This window comes from Trichosurus vulpecula, chromosome 5 (genome assembly GCF_011100635.1).
Source record: "Trichosurus vulpecula isolate mTriVul1 chromosome 5, mTriVul1.pri, whole genome shotgun sequence".
In the NCBI taxonomy this organism is placed as follows: Eukaryota; Metazoa; Chordata; class Mammalia; order Diprotodontia; family Phalangeridae; genus Trichosurus; species Trichosurus vulpecula.
The window spans coordinates 200,892,739-200,915,225 of NC_050577.1; the positions used below are offsets into that span (position 1 = coordinate 200,892,739).

The following is a 22,487-nucleotide window of genomic DNA, read 5'->3' on the forward strand; positions in this document are numbered from 1 at the left end:
CTTAGTTCAGCCTCTGGCCCTTGTTGAGGTTCAAATGATATTAAATGATTATCACTGTCAATGTACTCCAACCACATCTATCAACCTACTCCTAAGGTGCCAGCAGTCCAACTGCTTAAGAATTTTGTCCCCTGTAACTAGCCTTAAATCTCTTAAAGTTTGATAATTAAAAGAGTCATAGTGGGCCACGATGATTCCCCAGCTGAATTAGTTGTTGGCTAGATCAGATGTTACAGAACTTGTTTTTTTTGGTGGTGGTTGTTGCTTTTATCCCTGGCTCAATGGGGAATTCTGCCTTATCCCATGCTATGAGTTTTTCTAAGAAGGAAGTTCCTTTAGGCATACTCTTTGCTATGGTTGCCTCCTATTACATATATTTTAAAAATCCCTAGCTTGTGTCCTTTCTTAAGGTTTCAAAAAATCTCTCCCACAGTGGCTTCAGTGACTATCAATCTTAATTGAGATGGTGATCTGATCTCTAAAATTAAAGGTACAGGACATATAATAAAGAGAGAATTTTCCTTCATCAGGGCTTGTTGTGTACAGCTGGGTTGAGAGCCAAGCTGAACTGAGGTAGGTTCTATTGGCTTGGTCTGAGATCTTATCTCTTAGCGGTTTAGAGCTGAAGGCAAATGGCTGCTGTTGTCACCTGCCACCCCCTCCCAAATCCTCTAATTGTATTTTCAAATCTACAAATTTTTATAAATTCCTTGTCTCTTGATTTTGGCCACAATCAAATGACAGTGATTTTTTTTTCTAAGTTTTCTCTTTACTTTTACCCTTTAAACACAACACATAACATAAACAAAACATAACACAACAAAAGGAATGCCTTCAGGCAAATTCTTATTGGGCTAGCTCTTCTCTCAGTTCTCTGTAATTGAAGCTGATCTTACCAATCAGACTATAAACACCCAGAGACAAAAAGACACAGAATACAAACTCAGAACACAGAGTCTTAGTGACCAGAAATTAAAATTCAGACAAAAATTACTTCTCCTCCTTCTTACTTTGCTTAATGCAATATCTTTTTCACTTGGAATAAAAATACCTAATTGCTTCTTCTACTTAAGGGAATCCTTTAATATGTATTCCCAAAAACCTGACAGCCAGGATTGTAACTTTAGAAAGTTTATATTCTCACAGCAATACCTCAGTTTCCTTTTTGAAACCCTAGTCCTGCAAGAAATTTTCAGGATTTACTGTTTATTATAAGACAGATTGGGGTATATGGATGGACACCCCCCAAATATCCTGAGTTTCCCAGGTCACACCCCAATAATTTTATGTGCACAAATTATCTCTCCATTTATGCTCATAGCCCACATGAGGAAACCTCTTTCAATAGAATGTATTTGATTGACATAACCGTGCTGCTTTTGAGAGTGAAAATTAGAAGGCTGCAGCACAAAGAAAACAACACTTAAAACAGACATAGATCACATAAGCTTCCTCAGAGAAGATCTAACCACTAGTAACAGGGAAAGAGTCAAATCACAGCTAGAATTCTAACAGAAAGTTCCCCCTTGTGGACACATTTTCCGTTTGGGCCCAAAAAGATATAGGAGAATTTTCTGATAAGAATCTGGGGTGCAGATTCATGATTATTGCCAAACTGAGATGAATGAAAAGCCCAAGAGAAAGAGTTTCTGGGTAATTAATAATCAATTTATTAATTAGGCTAGCTGATAATAAATATGGTTTTTCTCCATAACCAAACACCCCTAGTGGAGTGGTTTTGTTTTTTGTTTTTTTTTTTTTTGGACAGGGAATGCCCCTGACAGGAGAAATCAGCCCTGATTGGTGACCCATTAGTGAGGAAGTGGGCATATTAATGAGGAGGGGGGTGAAAAGTCTTTAGCTCCTTCGGTTGAGAATGTGGCTTGATCATGAGACTCAGCTGCTTCCAGCAATCTGAACAAAGGAATCCATCTCTACCCAGACCACTCTGGTTGGTTTTGTCTTTCACAAGTTGGGTTACCCTAAACTCCAGGGTGGGGAGAATCTAGCTCAATGCTTTGGAGCTGGAATTCACCTAGATTAGATTCTGTTTATACCCTAAACAGAAGTAAGGTCTTCTAGTTGAGTTGGGAGGAGGCCAAGATGGAGGAGCATGTTCCTGGGAGGATTTGGGCAATCTCATCTATCAGTAATGCCCTTCAGAGACTGACTGGCCTAGAGGGGCTGGTCCCTGAATGACGAAATAGGAAAAGCAAAGCCTGGACCCCACTTTAATAATTGGTTATTAATATAATAGAAGAATAGTCACTTTTCTCAAAGGTTTGTTTTGAATAAGATGCTTTCTCTCCACTGATGCCGTTTACTGGCCAAACATATTAACTTTGTGATCCTGGGTAAGTCACTTTCAGTGGTTTAGGGAGGTCTCCAAAATTCTTATGTTCTGGAGAAGGTGGCAAATCTGACTCCAAGGCAGGAGTTTCCTCAAGGAAGACTTCTCTATGGTAATGACATCACACAGGTCCTATCCTGTGTCCATTAGTGTCCATAAGCAAATGAAAATGTTTGAATTTTCCATATACTTTATTTTTTATAGTTTTTACAACCAAATTATATCTTAGTTTCAAAGTTTTTAAGAAAGTCTAGATATCTAATCAGTTATCTAGTCCACCCTCTTTTTTTATAGATCAGGAAGCTGAAGCCCAGGGAAATGAAGCCATTTGCTAAAGTTCATGTAATTGATAATTAAACCAACATCACTTGATTCCTAGTCCAGGACTCATTCTTCCAAAGCATAGGCTCCATTTCCTGAGTGCTGACACTGGCAATCTATGGCACAGTCTAACTTAAGCTATTGTTCCTAATAGAAGTGTGAATCAGCTATATGATTACTCATTGGTATTGTCTTTAGTAGTAATGTATATTGTATGTCAGGGGTGGGAGAAAAAAGAATGGGGATGTGTGTTTGTGTGTGTGTTTGTGTATCGGGGGCATCTTATTTCTTCTCTTCTTTAAATATACAATATATTTTATAATTGTTATTAATTATAATTATTATATATTTTATAATCATGTATTATATAATATACATCTATTATATATTATATACCTTGGATATCCCTCTTTTATTTTCCTGCCTGCCCTGTTACATCCTTTCCCTCTTTCATACTTTTTCTCTCTCATCTTTGTCTTTAGTGTCCTTGAATCACAGAACCCAGGAATCTCAAAGGTCTTCTAAGTCAGGGGCTCTCAACCTGAGATCCATTAACTTTTTTTTATAACTATATTTCAGTATAATTGGTTTTCTTTGTAATCCTACACATTTTATTTTACACATTTAAAAAATTATTGTGGAAAGGGATCCATAGAAAAGAGGGAAAGCACTTTTCTAAGCCTTTTTTTAGAAATTGTTATCTCACTTGAGATAGGCTTCTCCAGGCTGCCAAAAGGATCCATGACACACAAAAAATGTGAAGAACCCCTGCTTTAGTCCAACCCCCTAATTTTGCAGATGAGAAAACCAAAGGCCAAGGAAGTAAGGTAATTTGCCCAAAGTTACCCACCTGGTTCATGGCAGAGCCAAGGATAGAACCCAGGTCTTCCAACTCCCAGTCAAGTGCACCACATTCTTGATTGAAATTTCCTATATACCCCCACCTTCTTCAATTTATACTTTTCTCTATAGGCAAAGCCCCATGGTATCCTTTCCAGGAGCAATAAGAAATGTCTTCAGGCCAATGATATAACTGAGGCACAAACTGTTTTGATTGTATTTACACTTATCGTTATCATTATTATTAATTACTGCCACAACTACTGCTACTAAGCTAGCATTTATAAAGCACTTAAAATTTTTACTCAAGCACTTTACAAATATTATCTTATTTTATCCTTACAACAACCCTGGGAGGTAGATGCTGTGGTTATCCCTATTTTGCAGATGAAGAAACTGAGGCAGACAAAAGTTGTGACCAAGGTCACACAGCTAGTATCTGTAGATGGATTTGAACTCAGGATTTTCTGACTCCCAAGTACAGCATTCTATCTATTACTAGGCCACCTAGTTGCCTCTTCCCAGTGCCAGCCTTAGCTTCCCTTCTAGTGTTCCTTTTACTCACTGAGGCTCATGGTTAGCCTAGAGCAATTATACTCAATGTTCCTGCTTATCTCCTTCCCTTTTTCCCTCCCAACCTGGAGTCTTATGGAGGGAATAAACTGAAGGGGAACAGAGAAAAATAAGATGTAGATTATAAGCATTGTGCCTAGCATCCCTTTGGCCCATGGACCATTCTCAATCACAAGGCTGCCCCCCGAGCCCAGCAGAGCTTCTGTATATAACATGGAATCTTGGTGTTACTAATGTTCCATTCTCAGAACTAACCACCCACTTGGCAGCCTAGAAAATAGCCCCCCTGCCTACTTGCCTGTGGTACACTGTGATTTGTGCCAAGCAGCTGAACATTCGCTGCCTGCATAATGAAGTTCAATTCTAGAACTGAAATCTGTTACCTCTCCCTCAAATCAAAACTGAATTTGGCATTGATGGACTTAGTCAGTTGCCATTTTCAGGCCAGGACCGGGTGGGAGTCAAAGGTAGGACCTAAGCTTATAGCTCCTCATAAATCCTGAGGAGACCACTCTTGGTCCTTCTGTCATATCGGCTCTCGCCAAGGTTTTATTTTTGAGAGGTGCAGCCCTGGTTTGGTCTTGTTTGTGTAAATGGTCAGCCCAGAGCTGCAAGGCTAGTAAAGAAGAGATTCCTTACCCCACTTCTTCAGAATTATAAAATCAGAGGATTTAATCACTGCCAACAACATTGAAGACCATCTAGTCTGTGAGTTCTTTACCTTTTTGTGTAATGGAACCCATTGGCAGTGTGGTGAAGCCTATGGACCACTTCTCAGAACGTTGCTCAGTCGTTTCAGTTGTGTCCGACTCTTTGTGACCCCATTTGGAGCTTTCTTGGCAAAGATACTGCAGTGATTTTCCACTTCCTTCTCCAGCTCATTTTACAGATGAGGAAACTGAGGCAAACAGGCTTAAGTGACATGCCCAGGGTTGCAAAGTCAGGACCCATCTGAGGCCAGATTTAAACTCAGGGAAATGAGTCTTCCTGACTCCAGGCCTAATACTCTATCCACCGCACCACCTAGCAGCCCTTCTCCGAATAACACTTTTGAAGTGCATTTAAAAAAAAACAAAAAAAAAACCCCACCAAACCTAGTTAGGATTACAAAAGGAACCAGTAATATTGGAATAGTTGTCAAACTATTTTTTTTAAGTTCATAGACCCTATGTTATGTCACTGATGAATATAAATCACTGATTAAATACAACCCTATCTTTAATTCTTCAAATGAGGAAATTGTGGCCTACAGAGACAAAGTGACTTGCCTCATATGATAAAAGTAGTTTGGGACTCAAAACTTGTATCCCTCGACACCACATCTGATGCTCTCTCTACTACCACATCCCCAAAGTGCCTTCTATTTCTCTACCAATTACTTAAGTGGCTATAGAGCAAAAAGAGCAGAACTCTTAGTCAGGAAGTTAAGTCCTGCCTTGGACGCATAGTGAATGCATGACCCTTGATTGCAAATCACTTAATCTCTGGGTACCCCAAGCAACCCTCTTAAGACTAGAAGTTTCAGTACTTTCTCCTGTACTCTGTTCAGGGGATGTACCCATTTATTCAGGAGGAATAAGTGTAATCTATAATTATAATGTTCCTGGCTTCTGAACAAGTCTTGCTTATTCCTAGACAGTGTGATCCAATGCAGAAACTGTCAATGACCACCAACTAGGGGACACAAGATTTTGAGACTTATCAGATTTGCAAGACTTCATCCAAGGCTGGTTCCATCTCAGCAACACTGTTTGGATAGAAACACAAAGCAAAAAAAAAAAAACAAAGGCAGCCAGGAACTCTAAGGCCTACTCAACTCAAGTTACCTAGTGGGGAGAGCAGCCCATCCCTTACCTTCAAAGTAAGGTTTCTAATGTACCTTACATGATTTGCATGCAGAAAGAGAATGGAGACCATAGTCAGGGAGAAAAAAAGACTAAAAGTTTCACAGTAGTCACTGGGATGCTCTGGTAGACTAGTTTCTTCACTTCCAGCTCACAGGCACTAAACAGTAACTCATTAAAACAATGACTCATTATCTTCCCCCACCTAAACCTTCCCTGAATTCTACCTTCCCAGTTATGGAGGGCAGCTCCACCTCCCAGAACCTCAGGCTCACAACCTGGATTCCTGATTTTATCTCATCCCCCATATCTAAGCTGTTGCAAAGGCCTGTCAACCTCACCTTTGCAACATCTCTCTAATAAGTCCCTTACTTTCTTCTGACACTGCAGCTACTCTGTTGCAGGCCCTCACCTCCTCACACCTTGATCATTGCAATAGCCTGCTGTAGGTGTGCCTCCTTCAAGTCCAATCCATCTTTTATTTAGCGGCTAAAGTGATTTTCCTAAAGCAGATGTCTGATCATATTACCATCTATTCAATAAACTGCAGTGGCTTCCTATTACTTATAGGATCAAATACAGAATTCTCTATTTGGCCTTCGATGCCCTTTAGAACCTCGCCCCTTTCTACCTTTCCAGTCTTCTTACACACCTGGCCACTGCGATCCAGTGACATTGGCCCTCTGGCTGTTCCATGAACCAGACACCCCAGTTCTCCACCCCAGGCATTTTCTCTGTTTTCCATGCCTTCCTCTACTCTATCTTTGACCTCCTTGGTTTCTTTTAAGTTTCAACTAAAATCCCAGCTTCTATAATCAGCCTTTCCTAACTCCTCTTATTTCTAGTGCCCTCCCTCTATTAATTATTTCCTATTTATCTTGTATATAACTTGCTTTGTATATATTTGTTTGCATATTGTCTCCCTCTTCAGCTCGTAAGCTCCTGGAGGGCAGGGACTGTCTATTCCTTCTTTTTGTATCGCCGGTGCTTAGCACAGTGCCTGGCACATAGTAGGTGCTTAATAAATGTTTATTGATTGATGGATTAATAATAGCTAGCATTTATATAGCACCTGCTGTATACTGGGCACTGTGTTAAGCACTCTACAAATATTATGTCAACACAGAACAGAGTTTCTGATTAGAGTACTAATTATTCAGAAACTTTTGTTTTTCTCTTCTACCTCATAGTCCTGTTATTAAACAGTAGAGCCCCAGCCTGCTCACTAGGAAGCTCTGGAAGCTTGTACTAGTATTAGTGAGGTCTGTATTAGTATTAGGGGCAGTTAAGTGGGTGGAGCTCTGTACTTTGGAGGTAGGCATACCCAATTCATGTTTTTTTTTTCTGAGCCTCAGTTTCCTCATTTGTAAAATAAGGATAATAATACCTATAGCATGTACTTGACAGGGTTGTCATGAGGCCCAAATCAGAAAGCATTTTATAAACTTTAAAACTATATATATTTTTTCAGTTATCGTTACTTTTTGATAAGGAGCCATTTTAAAATGATATTAATGGATAGCAGTAATATGTGTGACCTTGAGCAAGTCACTTAACCTCTCTTAGCCTTTATATCTGAATCTGTGAAGTAGAGATATTAATAGCATTTACCTCCCAGGGCTGTTATAAGGATCAAATGAAATAAGATTTGGAAAATACTTAGCACAGTGCGTGGCATACAGTTGGTGTTTAATAAGTGCTTCCTTCCTTCCTTCCTTCCCTCCCTCCCTCCTTCCTTCCTTCCCTCCTTCCTTCTAATTTTAAGTTACTTTCCAGAATGGTTCGATCAATTCACAGCTCCACCAATAATGCATCAGTGTGCCCACCTTTGTACACCATCTCCAGCACTGCCTAGTCCCAACTTTTGTCATTTTTGCCAATTTGCAAAGCCTGAGATGAAACCTCAAAGTTGCTTTGATTTACATTTCACTTATTTTCAGGGATCTGGGGCATTCTTTCATATGGTTGTTAATACTTTACACTTCTTTTAAGAACTGTTTGTTCATATCCTTTGACCATTTATCAATTGGAGATAAGTTTTTGTCTTGCATATTTCTCATAGTTGCCTACATATTGTGGATATCAGACCTTTATTAGAGATAATTTTCTATTGACATCTTCTCTTCTTATCCTCATTGCATTAGTTTTATTCATACAAAAGTTTTTCAATTTCATATAATCAAAATTAACTATTTTATCTTTTGTAATTGCCTTTATCCTTTGTTTGTTAAGAATTCATCCCCTACCCATAAATATAAAAGTACATTGTTTTATGATATGACATCTTTTTTTTCCATTTAGTTCTTTATTTTTCCCAATTTTTTAACATTTTTATTCAAAGTTTTGAGTTCTGAATTCCATCCTTCCCTCCCTTCCTCCATCCCTGAGACAGTGAGCAATCAGACATAGGTTATACATGTGCAATTATGTAAAACATTTCCATATTAGTCATTTTGTACAAGAAGATTCAAATAAAAGAAAAAAATGAAAGAAAGAAAGTGAAAATAACATGCTTCAGTCTGTTTTCAATCAGTATCAGTTCTTTCTGTGGAGGTGGATAGTATGCTTCATATGAAAGGACATTTTTAAAATTTAGGTCACGTCCATTTTGAGTTTGTTGTATATGGTATAAGATGCTGCTGTAAAACTAATTTATGCCAAGTAGTTTGCCATCTTTTCTAACAATTCTTGCCAAAAACCAAATAGGTTTTTCCCTTAGTAATTTATTTTTTAGGCTTATCAAACACTGAACTCTTGAGTTCAGTTATTTCTGATTCTTCCACATCTAGTCATTGAAGTGCTTTTCTATTTTTTAAGCAGTACTAAATATTTTTAATAATTATAATTTTATAATGTGGTTTGAAATCTAGAAGTGCTTATTTCCTCATTTCATTCCTACTTTAAAATATTTCCCTTGATTTTATGAATCTTTCATTACTCCAAATGAATGTTATTATTTTGTCTACATCTGTAAAATATCCCCTTGGTGGCTTAATTGACATAGCACTAAATCCATAAACTAATTTTGGCGTATTGTCATTTTTATTATAATGGGATGGCCTATGTATGAGTACTGAATATTCCTTCAGTTAGTTAAGATGTTTGTTTAATTCTCCAAGGAGCATTTTGTAATTATATCTCTACAGGTATTGATTGTGTTTAAATTGACTCCAAGATACTTTATGCATTTTGTAATTATTTTTAATCAGACTTCCCTTTTTATTATTCCCTACTGGATTTTGTTATTGCTATATAGAAATGTTGTTGATTTTTCTAGATTTGTTTTGTAACCTGCTACTTTCCTGGAGCTATTCATGATCAACGTGCTTAAAAACAGAAGGGTAGATTTTCTAGTCCTAATGACTTATTTAACAGACAAGGAAACTGAGACCCAAAGAGACTGACATGCCCAAGGTCATTCAACTAATAAGTAGTGGCACAAGGTTACATCTAGAATTGTCAGAATTGTTGAGATGATGGAGCAGACTTGTTCCTCTTGGTCCCAGGAAGCACAATTGTGATCAGTAATTTGAAGTTACAGAGTCAGATTTTGACTAAACATGAGAGAGGAAAGAAAAAAGAAACTTCCTAATAATTAGAGCTATCTAAACATGGAATAGATATTTTTTTTATGTGATAGTGACTTTCCCACTGTCAGGGTTTTTGCAGAAGGGACATACCTTGACTAAGGATGAAGTTAGGTGCCTTCTGTGGTTTCTTCCAACTCTTATATTCTGTAAACCTATAATTCAGTGAATGCTATTCTCATCTTTTTTTTCTAATCATCTTATTTTATTTTTCCCCCAATTTATTTATTTATTTTCAGTTTTCAACATTCACTTCCATAAGTTTTAAATTTTCTCCCCCTCCCTCCCCAAGAGGGCATTCAATCCAATATAGGCTCTATACATACATTCCTATTAAACACATTTTTACATTAGTCATGTTGCATAGAAGAATTACAATGAATGGGAGAAACCATATTCTCATCTTTTCTTTCCCCCAGTGCATGCGAAATCAATCCCATGTTTGCCAGGCCATCCCCAAACTTTCTTGTACTAATGTATTTGTTTGTGTGTGCTTCCCTCCCTCTCCCCTTCTCTACTTTCTCCTCTGCCCCTTCCCTGTAGTCAGTCAACTGAGGAGGAAGATGTGTTCAGTATACCAAGAAGGAGAAGCTCCGTTGGCCTGAATGGGATGACAGATGGGGATCCTGAGGCCAGTGGGCCAGGTCTTCGGCTCAGGAGGATTATCTCCATTGAGGAAGATCCCCTGCCTCAGCTTCTGGATAGGCACTCTGAGGGACAGCTGAGTAGATGTCCAGAAGAGGAGGAGAGCACTGGACAGCATCAGGAGGAAAAGAACCAACAAGCACCACCATTGGAACCCACATCTCCTCGAGGGCAGCCAGTGGGAAAAGAAACAGGGATCCAGGTAAGGGGATATTTCATGTTGACTTGTTTTAATACATGGCCATCTTCTGCTTATGCCCCATGGCAGCCATCCCATCTCAAAGGATGCAAAGGGCAACACAGGAATGCCACTGAATGCAGCCATGCATTCCCCAATTTTATATGCCTCATGAAACATGCACCCTTTGGATTCCCCATAGAACTTCTTTATATTACATTCAAGTGATTATTCATAACAGTCTCAGAAAGGCAGTGTACTACAGCGACTAGAGAGTGACAACTGCAGTCAGGAAGACCTAGGCTTAAGTTCTGACTTTGAAATATGCTAATTGTATATGACCCTGGGTAAGTTGTTGAACCTCTAAATGGCCCAAGCAACTCTTTCTTAAGAGGTTTTAAGTTGCAGAACAATTGTTGATTTGAACTGGGAGAGAGATTTCCTTACCCCCAAGTTGTGTGTACTGATAAAATCATGCTTCATACACATTATACTTTCAGTTCACAAAGTGTTTTCATCAGAATAAGCCTTGAGTTAGTGCAATTTTGGCTCTGCCTCTCAGAATCTCACTACCTTTGTGACCCTGAATAAGTCATTTTGGGTCCCAATTTACTCATCTCTAAAATGAGATCTTCTCTTAGGACCCTCCTAGTACTAAGATGCTTTGAGATATCTTCCTAAAGTTCCAAGTAATCTTTTTTTGGTCCCTTGATAGGAATTCATGCCCTTGATTAGAGACTTCAGGCCCCTGAACCTCCACTCACCATTCTACAGTGTTTTGAACATTTTCCAGAGATCAAAAGATTTAGAGCTAAACAGGACTGTAGTCCAACCTCCTGTATTTTATAGAGACACAAACTGGGGCTCAGAGAGGAGCCCTGACAAACCCAAGACCATATAGGTAGGCAGAGCCAGGATTTGAACCCCGGTTTTCTGAGATCCAACCACATTCTCTGTGTGCATTTTGAGAGTTGTTACCATTTACAACAGAGCTATTGCCATCCTGAAATTTCTCTGTATATTTATTTGCATGAGATCTAGGTCATTTTCCCCTGGATCTCCATATATAGATGTCTCCCCTAATGTCACAACATGTTGTAGACACAGAGGGAGGCATGTATTATCTACACCTGGGGCAGGAGCTGTCTGAGAGACTTGGAAATAGCCATTTCCCTTCTCTCAGCCTCATTACTCTTATCTGTAAAATGAAAGGTTGGGCTAAATGATCTCCAAGTTCCCTTGTGCTCTAAACCCCCTATGGCCCCAAACCCTTGAGGACTGTGGAGATTTTGACTTGGTAGCAAATAGCCTGGAAAAATGATAGAGTCGGTTATTGAGCTCTTTGTCTGAAGGGTGATGACAGTGAGGGATGGAGTGATGTTTGTGGGATGAAAGTTAGTCCTTATAAATTTAAATGAATTAAGAAAAAAGAGAAGGTGGGATGACTGAGGGGCAGGGGCCCTGTTGAGAAAATGTTTTGTCTTCAATTTAAATTCCTGGAATTTACCTTGGATTCTTTCCTAAGTATTGGTTTCTCCCCAAAAGGCTATGATGATTTTTTTCTACAACTTGAATACATTTTCTGTCACATTACAGATTTTTTTTTTTTTAATGAGAGGAGCTAATTCCACCAAATCCATTTTTAAGTAGATCCAAAAGAGGCTTCTCATTTATTCAGGAAGTATTATGCTTGAACTCAGAGGCAGAATTACTGGGTGAGTAAGCAGCTTCCTGGAGAGTATGTGTAGACTAGTAGAACAAGTCCTGAGCTAATGTACCATTTTTCTCCTGGTCCGGTTCTGTCAATAATTTCTTGTGTGACACTTTAGGCACTCTGTTTTACTATTCTGGGCCTCAATTTCCCCATATGAAAAACAGAGGGTAAAAGCTCTGTTCCACCCCCTTGTCCTTACTGAACCCAAGACTGGGTAGGATTAACTTGGAATTAGAGTGACTCACCTAATGGTTGGGTGGATTAACCTTTCCTATCCTGGCAGTTTACAAGGAAGATGAGGAAGCCCTAAACCAAGACTTTTAATCTTTTATTTTGTTTTTGTTTTTTTGTTTGTTTGGGTTTTTTGGGTCACTGGCCCCTGTGGCAGTCTGGTGAAAACTACAGATCCTTTGTCAGAAGAATGTTTTTAAATGCCTAAAGTAAAATATATAACATTACAAAGGATGACATCTATATTGAAATAGTTATCAGAAATAAGTTCATGGGCTCCAGATTGAGCAGCTCTGCTGCAGACTAAAACAGGTTACAGTGGAAAGGAGAAGATCTCTAACAAGCACAATCATTGCTCACATCTATAATGCTTTAAGATTTATAGAACATTTTCCTCATTACAACTCTCTCTAAGGGTCTTTATATATTTATATATTTTATATATTATATATCAATATTATATGTTTATATAAGTGTGAGGGTTTTATATCCAATTTTATAAGTGAGGAAACTGAGGCTGAATGACGTATAACTAGAAATGACATATAACTAGTAATAATAATGGTAATAACTATCCTTTATGTAGTGCTTACTGTGTGCCAGATACTGGGCTAAGGGCTTTATAATTTTCTCATTTGATCCTTAAAACAACCCTGGTGCTATTATTATCCCTATTTTACAAATGAGCAAACTGAAACAAAGAAAGGTTAAGTGACTTGTCCAGGGCCAGACAACTAGTAAGTGTCTGAGGCAGAACTTGAACCTGACACTGTATCATTATTATATATTAGCCCCGTAATAAGTGCTGCATGGGTGATCTCTCTCAAGAACTTTGGAATTGATTGTGTGACATGGGAGACACTGGCACAGGACCTCTCAGCATGGCGTGCCCACATCAGAGAAGGTGCTGTGCTCTATGAGCAAAGCAGAATTGAAACAGCTCAAAGGAAATGCAGGATCCACAAGTTTGGAGTATCCATCCCAAATGTCCACACAGACTATTTGTACCCCACCTGTGGTGGAGTATTACGAGCTCGTATTGGCCTGATCAGCCACAGTCCAGACACATTAAATCTTGAGTCAAGCATAGTGATGTCATTTTGGTCCTCTTTGAGAATGAAGGACAACAACCAATAAGTGCTGCATACAGCTTTAGTGTTGAGATAGGAATAGGGCTCCCTTGATGTCTACCTGTTCTTCTCTAGTAATATAGATAAGGGCAGCTCTCCTCCTGTACCACCCAGCATCCTACAATAGGAGAATGATCTGGGGTGGCTGATACAGGATTAAACAGTTTCTCTCCCACCCTCTCTCCCACACCATAGGGTGTTTTAATGTTCTAAGGCCAATGATTACTGTCTAGAGGTCATAGTTTGCCACATCAGCAAGCAAGCCCTCCTCAAGCCCATGTTCTCTCCATGCCCATTGTATGTACCCATGCTGAAAGTATCCAAACCAGTAATCCCGGAATATAGAACTAGAAGAGATGGTATGTCATCTAGTTAAGCTCCTTTGACTTAGAGATAATGATGCTGAGGCCTGGGGGAGGCTGTATGGTCCTAACTGGTCCAAGGTCACCCCAGCTAATAGGTGACAGAGCCAGGCTTCACAGCTAGGTCCCCTGACTCCAAATTCAGCCTTTGTTCCCTGATACTGATCTGCACATGGAATATGGGGAGGCTTGTTGGGATGGTGGGTGGGCTGCGGGGCTTTCCTAGCCATGGACAGACCTATCTACCTCTTCATAGGAGAAGAGTTCTTCCAACTCCCCAGATCGACTTTTCAAGATCATATTTGTGGGCAATTCTAGCGTGGGCAAGACATCGTTTCTGAGGAGGTTTTGTGATGGCAGATTTTCCCCAGGCACGGCAGCCACTGTTGGTGAGTTGCTCCTCATGGCAGTTGCTCCGCTGTTTGAAATTTCCTTCCTTCCTTTTTTTTTAAGAGAATATGACTTCTCTCTTGGCTCAAATTTCTTTGATGAAATCTCCTTATTTGTGTATTTACTGCATTCTTCCTCCCCATCCTCTCCTCTTAGTAGAATGTAAATTCCTTGAAGGTAAGAAATATTTCATTTTTGTCATTCCCTCCAGTGCCTAGCACAGTACTGAAGGAGCTAGGATGAACTTTTTAGTGGGATCCGGAGGCAGAAAGCCAGGAGGACAGAAGTGGGGAGTGGTTTGGTTGGAGGTGCTGACAGCCTTCTTTTCAGCTTAGTAGCTTTATAGGTGGTACGTAGTGGGTACAGGATGGCTAAGATGAGTTAGTTCCCCCATTAAAGGATCAAACATGGAATAATAGAATCCAACAGTTTTAGACCGGGAAGGACCCTGTGGATCACAAATTCAAATATTCTCATTTTGTGAATGAGAGAATTGACGCTGAGACATTAAATGATGTACCTAATTGCATAGAGCCTAGAGTCCAGGTCGTCTGAATCTTATGCCAGGCCCCTTTCCATTGGGCTGTTTGGCTTTATGTTAAACATACAGCAAATGACCTTGACTTACTTATCTCTTAAAGATACAGGACCAGCTCTAGGCAAAATTGAAACTGGCCAAGGTTTTTCATCTGAACCCCTCTCTGGACATCAGAGGTTCCCAAGGTCCTCTCCTCTGGGACCATGGGCAAGTCGCTTCTTTATTAGAAAAATAAAGGCGTTGGTTGTGGTGACTTAAGATCCTTTCCGCCTCTGAATCTACGACACCAGGCACTTGCAGTACCCAATTTGGAGTAGTGGGAGAATCTGGAGTCAGTGTATCTGGGTTTTAATCCCAGCTCTATCACTGACAACTTGAGTGATTTTGGATGGTGATTCCAACATCCACTCTCATATACCAGTTCCAGTATTTGTCATTGAGCTTGCCTTCTTTCATTCTAATGTTAATCACTCTGAAGTTCAGGCTTCCTTCTTGTTCTGTTCTCACTGGTCTTAGAAAACAGCCAGTCATCATACTCTACTTAAGAATCCTCCTTGACCCATTCCTTTCCCCATTCATCTTTAGGAACTGGCTCTCTCATTTGGTTCTCTCCCTGCCCACTGCTGTGTTAGACACTATCCTGAGAGTTATCTGAAAGTGTGGTTCAGAAAGAGCTCTTGATCTGGAGTCAGAAGACTTTGGTTCAACTGCAGATTTTGTCATTTATTATACCTTTGTGACCTTGAGTACCTAATTGATCCTGCCTGGGCCCCTCTCTCCTCATCTGTAAGATGATGGCATTGAACTTGGTGGATTTGATTCAATCCTTATTATTTTTCAGTAATGGCAGAAAATCACCCAGGGCAAACCAGGCTTGAAGTAGTTACTCTCTCTCTGTTTTTTAAATAATGACGATTCACATTTATATTGAATTTTAAGGTTTCTGAAGTACATTTCCTTTTAACAACCTCGGGGTGAAGAGGTAGGTAGGACAAATATCATTATCACCCTTTGTGTTGATAAGCAAAATGGCCTTTGTTTTCTTTGAGTAATTCAGTGAGCCTTACTAGGTGCTAAGCCCCAGGCCCAAACCCCATTAGGTGTTAACCTAATCCATGTGGATGTGAACCTCCCAGGGTCCTAAGGGGAGGGGCCAACTCAAGAACCAATCACCAGAGCCTGAGCTCTGGTGATTCAGATGACGTTTGATGGTGTCTGAAGCCCTATGAGAAGGGAGGACAGAGCCATTTGTGCGGGGCTCTGGAGATGGTGTTGATGAGGAGACTCTGGGCAGCTGTAGCTAAGGAGCCCTCCAGCTTGTAAACCCGGATGCTGAGACTTTGTTGAACTCTGGTAACTATGTGTTGGGATTTGAATCAGACAAAGTCTGTCTGTTGATGTTTGTAATTTGTTTGCATTTTATTCTGAAGTTCAGGGTGCTGGATTTTTCCCCTGAACTAAGTGAATGATATTTGTATGCTGAATTAAAAGTAAGCTTGTCAACCCCTTCACCTTGCTTTCCTTAATTAAGCAGATCAAAAGAACCCGTGCTGTTGGCAGCTTTCTGGGTGCTGGCTGTGGGTGGATCTTACACCCCCACAGAAGCTGTTAGCCAGATTGTTGAAACACCCTTTACCAGATGAAGAAACTAAGGCTCAGATGAATTCACCTATCATCAGTGATCCTCTTACTATGAGCTATGACTCACAAATGTAAGAGCTGGGACTCACACCCAGGTCTTAGCTCTGAACTTTGGACTTTTTACAGGCCCACTATTCTTCACAACAAAATGCTGAAAGCTTCCCTTTATATGAATTGTACCATGAGATCCGCTTTTTCCAGTCTACCAGCCAAACATCCACTTAGCCCTTCCTGTCCATGATTTCTATCATTGTGGTAGTTGAATAGCATCAAAATTCTGCCACCAGATTATTTAGTCATGGTCCCATATTAATCAGTCTGCCTTCCTTCATTAGAGAGTGAATTCCCTCAAATGTTCTCAACGCTCTGCTCCAGCTACCCCTTAGGCACTCAGTCCAGGCTTCTGGGATTGATTGATTCATTGATTAACTGGCCATTTGACAGTGCAAAGAGAAGAAACCCGTTAGATTTTCACAAGAGAGTCTTCTGGAGCACCTGCAGCACAGAATGTGTTTCTCTTGCTTTGGTTTAGCCCATACATATCTCTCTGGGCCCGAGAGGTGATTTTCCTTGACAGGTGAGGTAAACCAGATGTGAACGCTGAGGAGTGATGTCATCAGCTAGTGCCATGACAGGTGTTATCCTGCTTAAGACCCCTCTCTCCCCCACCACAAACACACACACACACACACACACACACAAACACAAACACACACTTTCGAAAGTAGGAGCCACCTGTCCTCTAAGGCAGGCCTGCACAACATGCAGCCCGTGAAAGAATTTTGGGCGGCCCTCTACATTTTTCACAGCTGCCCAAAATCCTTTGGCGGGCCCACAGTTTGTAAGTAGCCCCTGGGCTGCAGGTTGTACAGGCCTGCTCTTAGGGGCTTGGAACTTGTGGTCCAGTTTCCAAGATAAAGAAGTCTGAGAACGAAACACCTATAGTGGAGTAGGTAATGAACAAGTCCCCCTGTGCCACTCACTCATGGTGTGATCTTGGATAAGTCACAGTTCCTCTTTAGAGCTTAGTTTCTTCACTCATAAAACATGGGAGTGGAGCTAGATTATCTTCCACCTCAACCCTTCTTGGATTCTCTGAGTATGTGGGCTCTTTCTGCTTGTGGCTCTGCTTTATTCAGCACTGATTCCTGGTTATAGCCCCTCACATAGGCTGCCTTTACTCAAGGCAGAGAGGAGAGAGGGCCCATCCTTTCCTCCTAGGAGAGACAACTTTTTCAGACTTTCGGCAAAGAAAAAATTTAACTGTGAATTCATTTCCCAGTCCATTTTAAACGACTCTGATAATGAGCAGTTAGCCCTGAGATTTCCCAATTAAAAAAGAAAAATAAAGGCCAGAGCTCAGTGAATTCTCCCAGTCTTTATCCACAGCATACAAAAATAACATTTGTCTAGACTAGAGTCTCACATACAGCATGTTCTCTGGCCCTCACGACAGCTCTGTGAGTTATAATAATAGTACAACTATTACTATCTCCATCAAAAAACTGAGATTCTGAAAGTCAAAAATGGTTTGCCTAAGGTCACAAGAGTTAACAGGTGGAAGAGCTGGGTCTAGGCCTCAGGTCTCCCAAGTCCAAATCTAGTGTGCCTTCCGTTGCACCACCATGTTGGTTTTCCATAGCAAAGGACAGAACACTGGGCAAGAGTTTGGAGACCCTAAGCAAATCACAACCTCCCTCTTCCTCAGTTTCTTCATTTGAAAAGAGGGTTGGTTGATATCTAACCTGTCTGCTTCAAAGGGAAGCTTTGGTGATGAATGTGAAAACCCTTTGAAAGTATAATTGTAAAGCACTGGACTCTTCCTCCACGGTCTAAATATCAGATTCCTTTGTCTTTGCCCCACTCACTGCCCAACTGCACTTCACCCTTGGCCGAGAAGCAACATTAACATTTGATATTTTCATTTGATACCATTTTTGCCATTTACATTATGCTTGGTCCATTTATTGTCTGTCTTCTTTCTTTCAGTCTGTGTTGCCAAAGCTGCCCTATTCTGCCCTAAGTTATCCGGCTAAGAAGCTTCACATCTTTGTAATTCCATGGTAGTGGGAAGATGGGGGAGATGGATCTTGCCAACTCTTAGATCTGGTTCTTTTAAAAAGAAGTTTCAATCTTTCAACATTTCCATACGACCCTGAGGAGTCACATGAAAATGATTTAGGGGAGAGGAATTTATTGTTCAAAGGATACTTATTTGTTCATTGATTGGAAGCATTTATTAAACACCTGCAGTAACATTGGCTTATATTCATGTCAGTAGACAGAGCCCTGGACCTGGACTCAGGAAAAGGAATTCAAATCCAGGCTCACACACTCACTAGCTATGTGGCCCCATGCAAGTCATTTAACCTGTCCGCCTCAGTTTCTTCACCTGTAAAATGGAGAAAATAATAGTACCTACTTCTCAGGGTTGTTTCGAGCATAAAATGGGATAGTATTTATAAATCTGAAAGTGCTATAGAAAGGCTATTGTTATTATAAATATTATTATTTATAAGTTTGCAAAGCACTTTACATCCATTTGTCATCTTGTTGGATCTGTACAACAACCCTATGAAACAGGTGTCACAAGTATTATAAGCTCCACTATATTTTTTTATTTTATTTTTGAGGAGGGGAGAAGGCAAGGCAATTGGGGTTAAGTGACTTGCTCAAGGTCACACAGCTAGCAAGTGTCAAGTGTCTGAGGCTGGATTTGAGTTCAGGTCCTCCTGACTCCAGGTCCAGTGCTCTATTTACTGCGCCACCTAGCTGCCCTGTATAATCTCCACTTTAAAGACAAGAAAATTGATACTTCCCTGGGGACCACACAATTAAGTGACAAAGTCAACTGGAACCCAAAGTCCAGGGTGCTTTCCCCAAGGCAACAGTGAACTGTGAGATACTGTAAAGTTGGACAGAATGTTGTTTCTACTCTAATGAGGTTTATACGCCAAGGTTCCTCTGAGCAACACAATTAACCATGCCCTAACATACCAGTTTGGTCATAGCATGCTCATACCATGACGGTTTGTTCTGTCATCCAGTGCTAACTTTAGTAACCTTATTCTCATGGAAGGAGTTCACCCCTATAATGTCATTTAGCATTCTTTCATGTATTTCTGGAACCAACTAACATTGGTTAATATAATTAGGAGATTATTATTAGGAGAAAAGTCCTTTTCTTTGAGAGGTTCTGGTGTTGATCCTTACCAAGACATATCCCAAGAAAATATGCTCTCTAGGCAGCCTCTATAATTTTGACATGGCATGGATGAACAAGGGTGGGAAGAGCATTGTGGGTGGGTACCCCATCTATTTCTAGGCAAAAATATGAAATTTGATTGTGATTCCTTCTAATTCCCTCATCTCCCCCCCCCCCATATAGTAGTTAGTAGAGACTCTTCCAGAGATGCTTGCATTTTAAGAGAAGACTCCTAAAAAGCCTTCAAGAAGGAAGTGAGTCTTCTCTAAGCTTCCCTTCTGTGAGGGAGAGAGTAAACACAGATTGGGCATGGTACTTCAGAAAAGAACCCCAGCTGTTTCATTTCTCTGAGCCTCAGTTTCCTCATCTGTAAGATGGGAGTAGTAGGTGACTTCTAAAGTTCATTTTAGCTCTAAATGTCTGTGATTCTACAATTCAAGATACAACCTGTGCCCTATGAACAGTCCTAGACCAACCCTGACAGGCCTTGTTTTTACCTTGCAGGGCTAGATTACCAAGTGAAGACATTGAAAGTGGACAAATCCCAGGTGGCCTTGCAGCTGTGGGACACAGCTGGGCAGGAGAGGTGAGGAAATGTCCTTTGCTTCCTCACTCTGTCATCCTACTTTTCTGGTCTCAACTTAACCCTCTCCCATGTTCTCCTTTACCTTCTACTCCATGTTGAGTGGTCCTCCCAGGATGTAGCTGAAGATCTGGGTTCCTCCACTTCTTTGGGGTATTGGGTGGGGGGATAGAGTGTTACATTTCTGACAGAGCTGGGGGGACCCATTATCTGCAGGTATCGCTGCATCACCCAACAGTTCTTCCGCAAGGCAGACGGTGTCATCGTGATGTACGACATCACAGACAAGCAGACATTCCTGTCCATCCGCCAGTGGTTGACAAGTGTCGAGGTGAGCTGACACCATTACTTGAGCTCCTAGCAAGTAAGCAAATATTAGTCACAGTTCATGGCTGCTTTCTGTTTTTTTTTTTTTTTTGCCTCCCTGTCTTCTTCTTACCTTACCTCAACCCTGTATCAGTAATTAAGGTGGGACTTTAATTGTTTTCTCTTTGGAGCACTTATTTAATCAAGTGCCCTTGATGAGTCCAGCCTTTGTTTCTTTGATTAAATCAGGAGTCTTGGATGACCTCTTTCACATGTTTGTGACACACTTTGACCCTGAACAGGGTATATAAACTCAGAGGTTGGCGTTTTTCCTTTGGGGCTCTCACTCGCTGGAAGAGTGTTGTGTGACTTGAAGAGACTTTGGGCAGCTGTTGTTAAGAGCCCCCCAGCTTGTAAACCGAGATGTTGATGCTTCCCTGGTAACTATGAATTGTGATTTGAATCAGACAAAGTCTGTTTGTTGATGTTTGTAATTTGTTTGTATTTGCTCTAAAGTTCAGGGTGCTGGCTTTTCCTCCTGAACTCAGTGAATGATATTTGTATATTTGATCAAAGTGAGATTGTTAACTCCTTAAAGTTACTTTCTTTAGTAAAACAGATCAAAGAACCTGTGCTAGTAGCCCTCTTGTTAGGTCTTACCCCTCAACAGCTGCTGCTAGCCAAATTATTGTTACAAACCCCTACCTTCCTACCCTTAACCATTCTAGAATGGTCTTCCTCTCTGCCAATCAATATCCATCTCCACTTTTTGCAACATGGCTCAAAACTTGCCTGTTTCCACAAACCTTCCCTTCTTATCCCTGCCCATCTCTATCCTCTTCTTTCCTCTGCATCCCCTCATCCCTTAATGTACCTAATTTATACTCTACATTGTACCTTAGCATACTATATACATTAATAGAGGTAATACAGTGTGCTAGAAATAACAGTTGCTGTGGAGTTAAAAGATCTGGACTTGAGTCTTGGTCCCTTTAATAAGCTGTGTAATCTTGGCCAAATTATTTTATTTCTCTGGGCCCTGGTTTCCTCATCCATAAAATACCTATACCTATACTACCTACCTCTTGAGGTTTTTGGGAGGATTAAGTGAGAAATTGAAGACAATAGAATTTTGAGCCCATAAAGGACTGCATTATTATCACTGATTATCAGCTTTATTATGATGGCATCATGTAACAGGTGAAGAGGGATGATAGCATAGGCCTCCCAGGACATCCAGGTGATTAGAGTCTTCGGACAAGGTCCATGAGAGACCAATGTCATACTGAATTCCTTGGTAGCTGTAATGAGACTTGATTGTAATGAAACTTGAGCTATAATAGGGACTTGATTTCATTTGTTTATACAAGTTCATATATTCATTTGTTGGGCAGCTAGGTGGAGAAGTGGATAGAGTGCCAGGTCTGGAGTCAGGAAGACCTGAGTTCAAATCTGTCCTCAGGCACTTCCTAGTTGTGTGACCATGGACAAGTCACTTAACCCTGTTTGCCTCAGTTTCCTCATCTGTGAAATGAGCTGGAGAAGGAAATGTCAAACCACTCCAGTACCTTTGCCAAGAACACCCAAAATGGGGTCATGAAGAATCAGGTACAACTGAAACAACTGAACAACACCAAAATACTCATTTGTAGCAGTTCTATAATAACATGCAATATTTGGGCAAGTCACTTCATATTTAGGACCTCAGTTCTCCACTGCCTAAAAGCTATAATAATCTGGTTCTTTGGTCTCTTTTCCTCCATATATTTGCTGTCATTTCAACTTTATTAAAAACTTATCAAGACCAAGGACAATGGGGCAAGTCAACTGTGGGCTTCAGTTTCTACATTTGTAAGATGTAAGATGCTAAGTTGTAAGATGGACGCTAGACCAGATGACACAAGGTCCCTTCTTGCTTAAAGAGATATAATTCTAGGGGCAGCTAGGTGGTGCAGTGAGTAGAGCACTGGCCCTGGAGTCAGGAGGACCTGAGTTCAAATTTGGCCTCAGACACTTGACCCTAGCTGTGTGACCTTGGGCAAGTCACTT

The 22,487-nt window shown here is 40.5% G+C and overlaps 1 protein-coding gene across 1 annotated transcript in view; it reads left to right on the forward strand.

Moving 5' to 3' along the window:
• The window catches only part of CRACR2A (calcium release activated channel regulator 2A), a 135,139-nt gene that overhangs the window by 93,918 nt on the left and 18,734 nt on the right, over positions 1 to 22,487 (forward strand). Inside the window, exons 11-14 of the mRNA XM_036760685.1 lie at positions 10,059 to 10,362; positions 14,032 to 14,164; positions 20,054 to 20,135; positions 20,349 to 20,463. Of these exons, the coding sequence (XP_036616580.1) occupies positions 10,059 to 10,362; positions 14,032 to 14,164; positions 20,054 to 20,135; positions 20,349 to 20,463 (634 nt within the window). The remainder of the gene's footprint in view (positions 1 to 10,058; positions 10,363 to 14,031; positions 14,165 to 20,053; positions 20,136 to 20,348; positions 20,464 to 22,487) is intronic.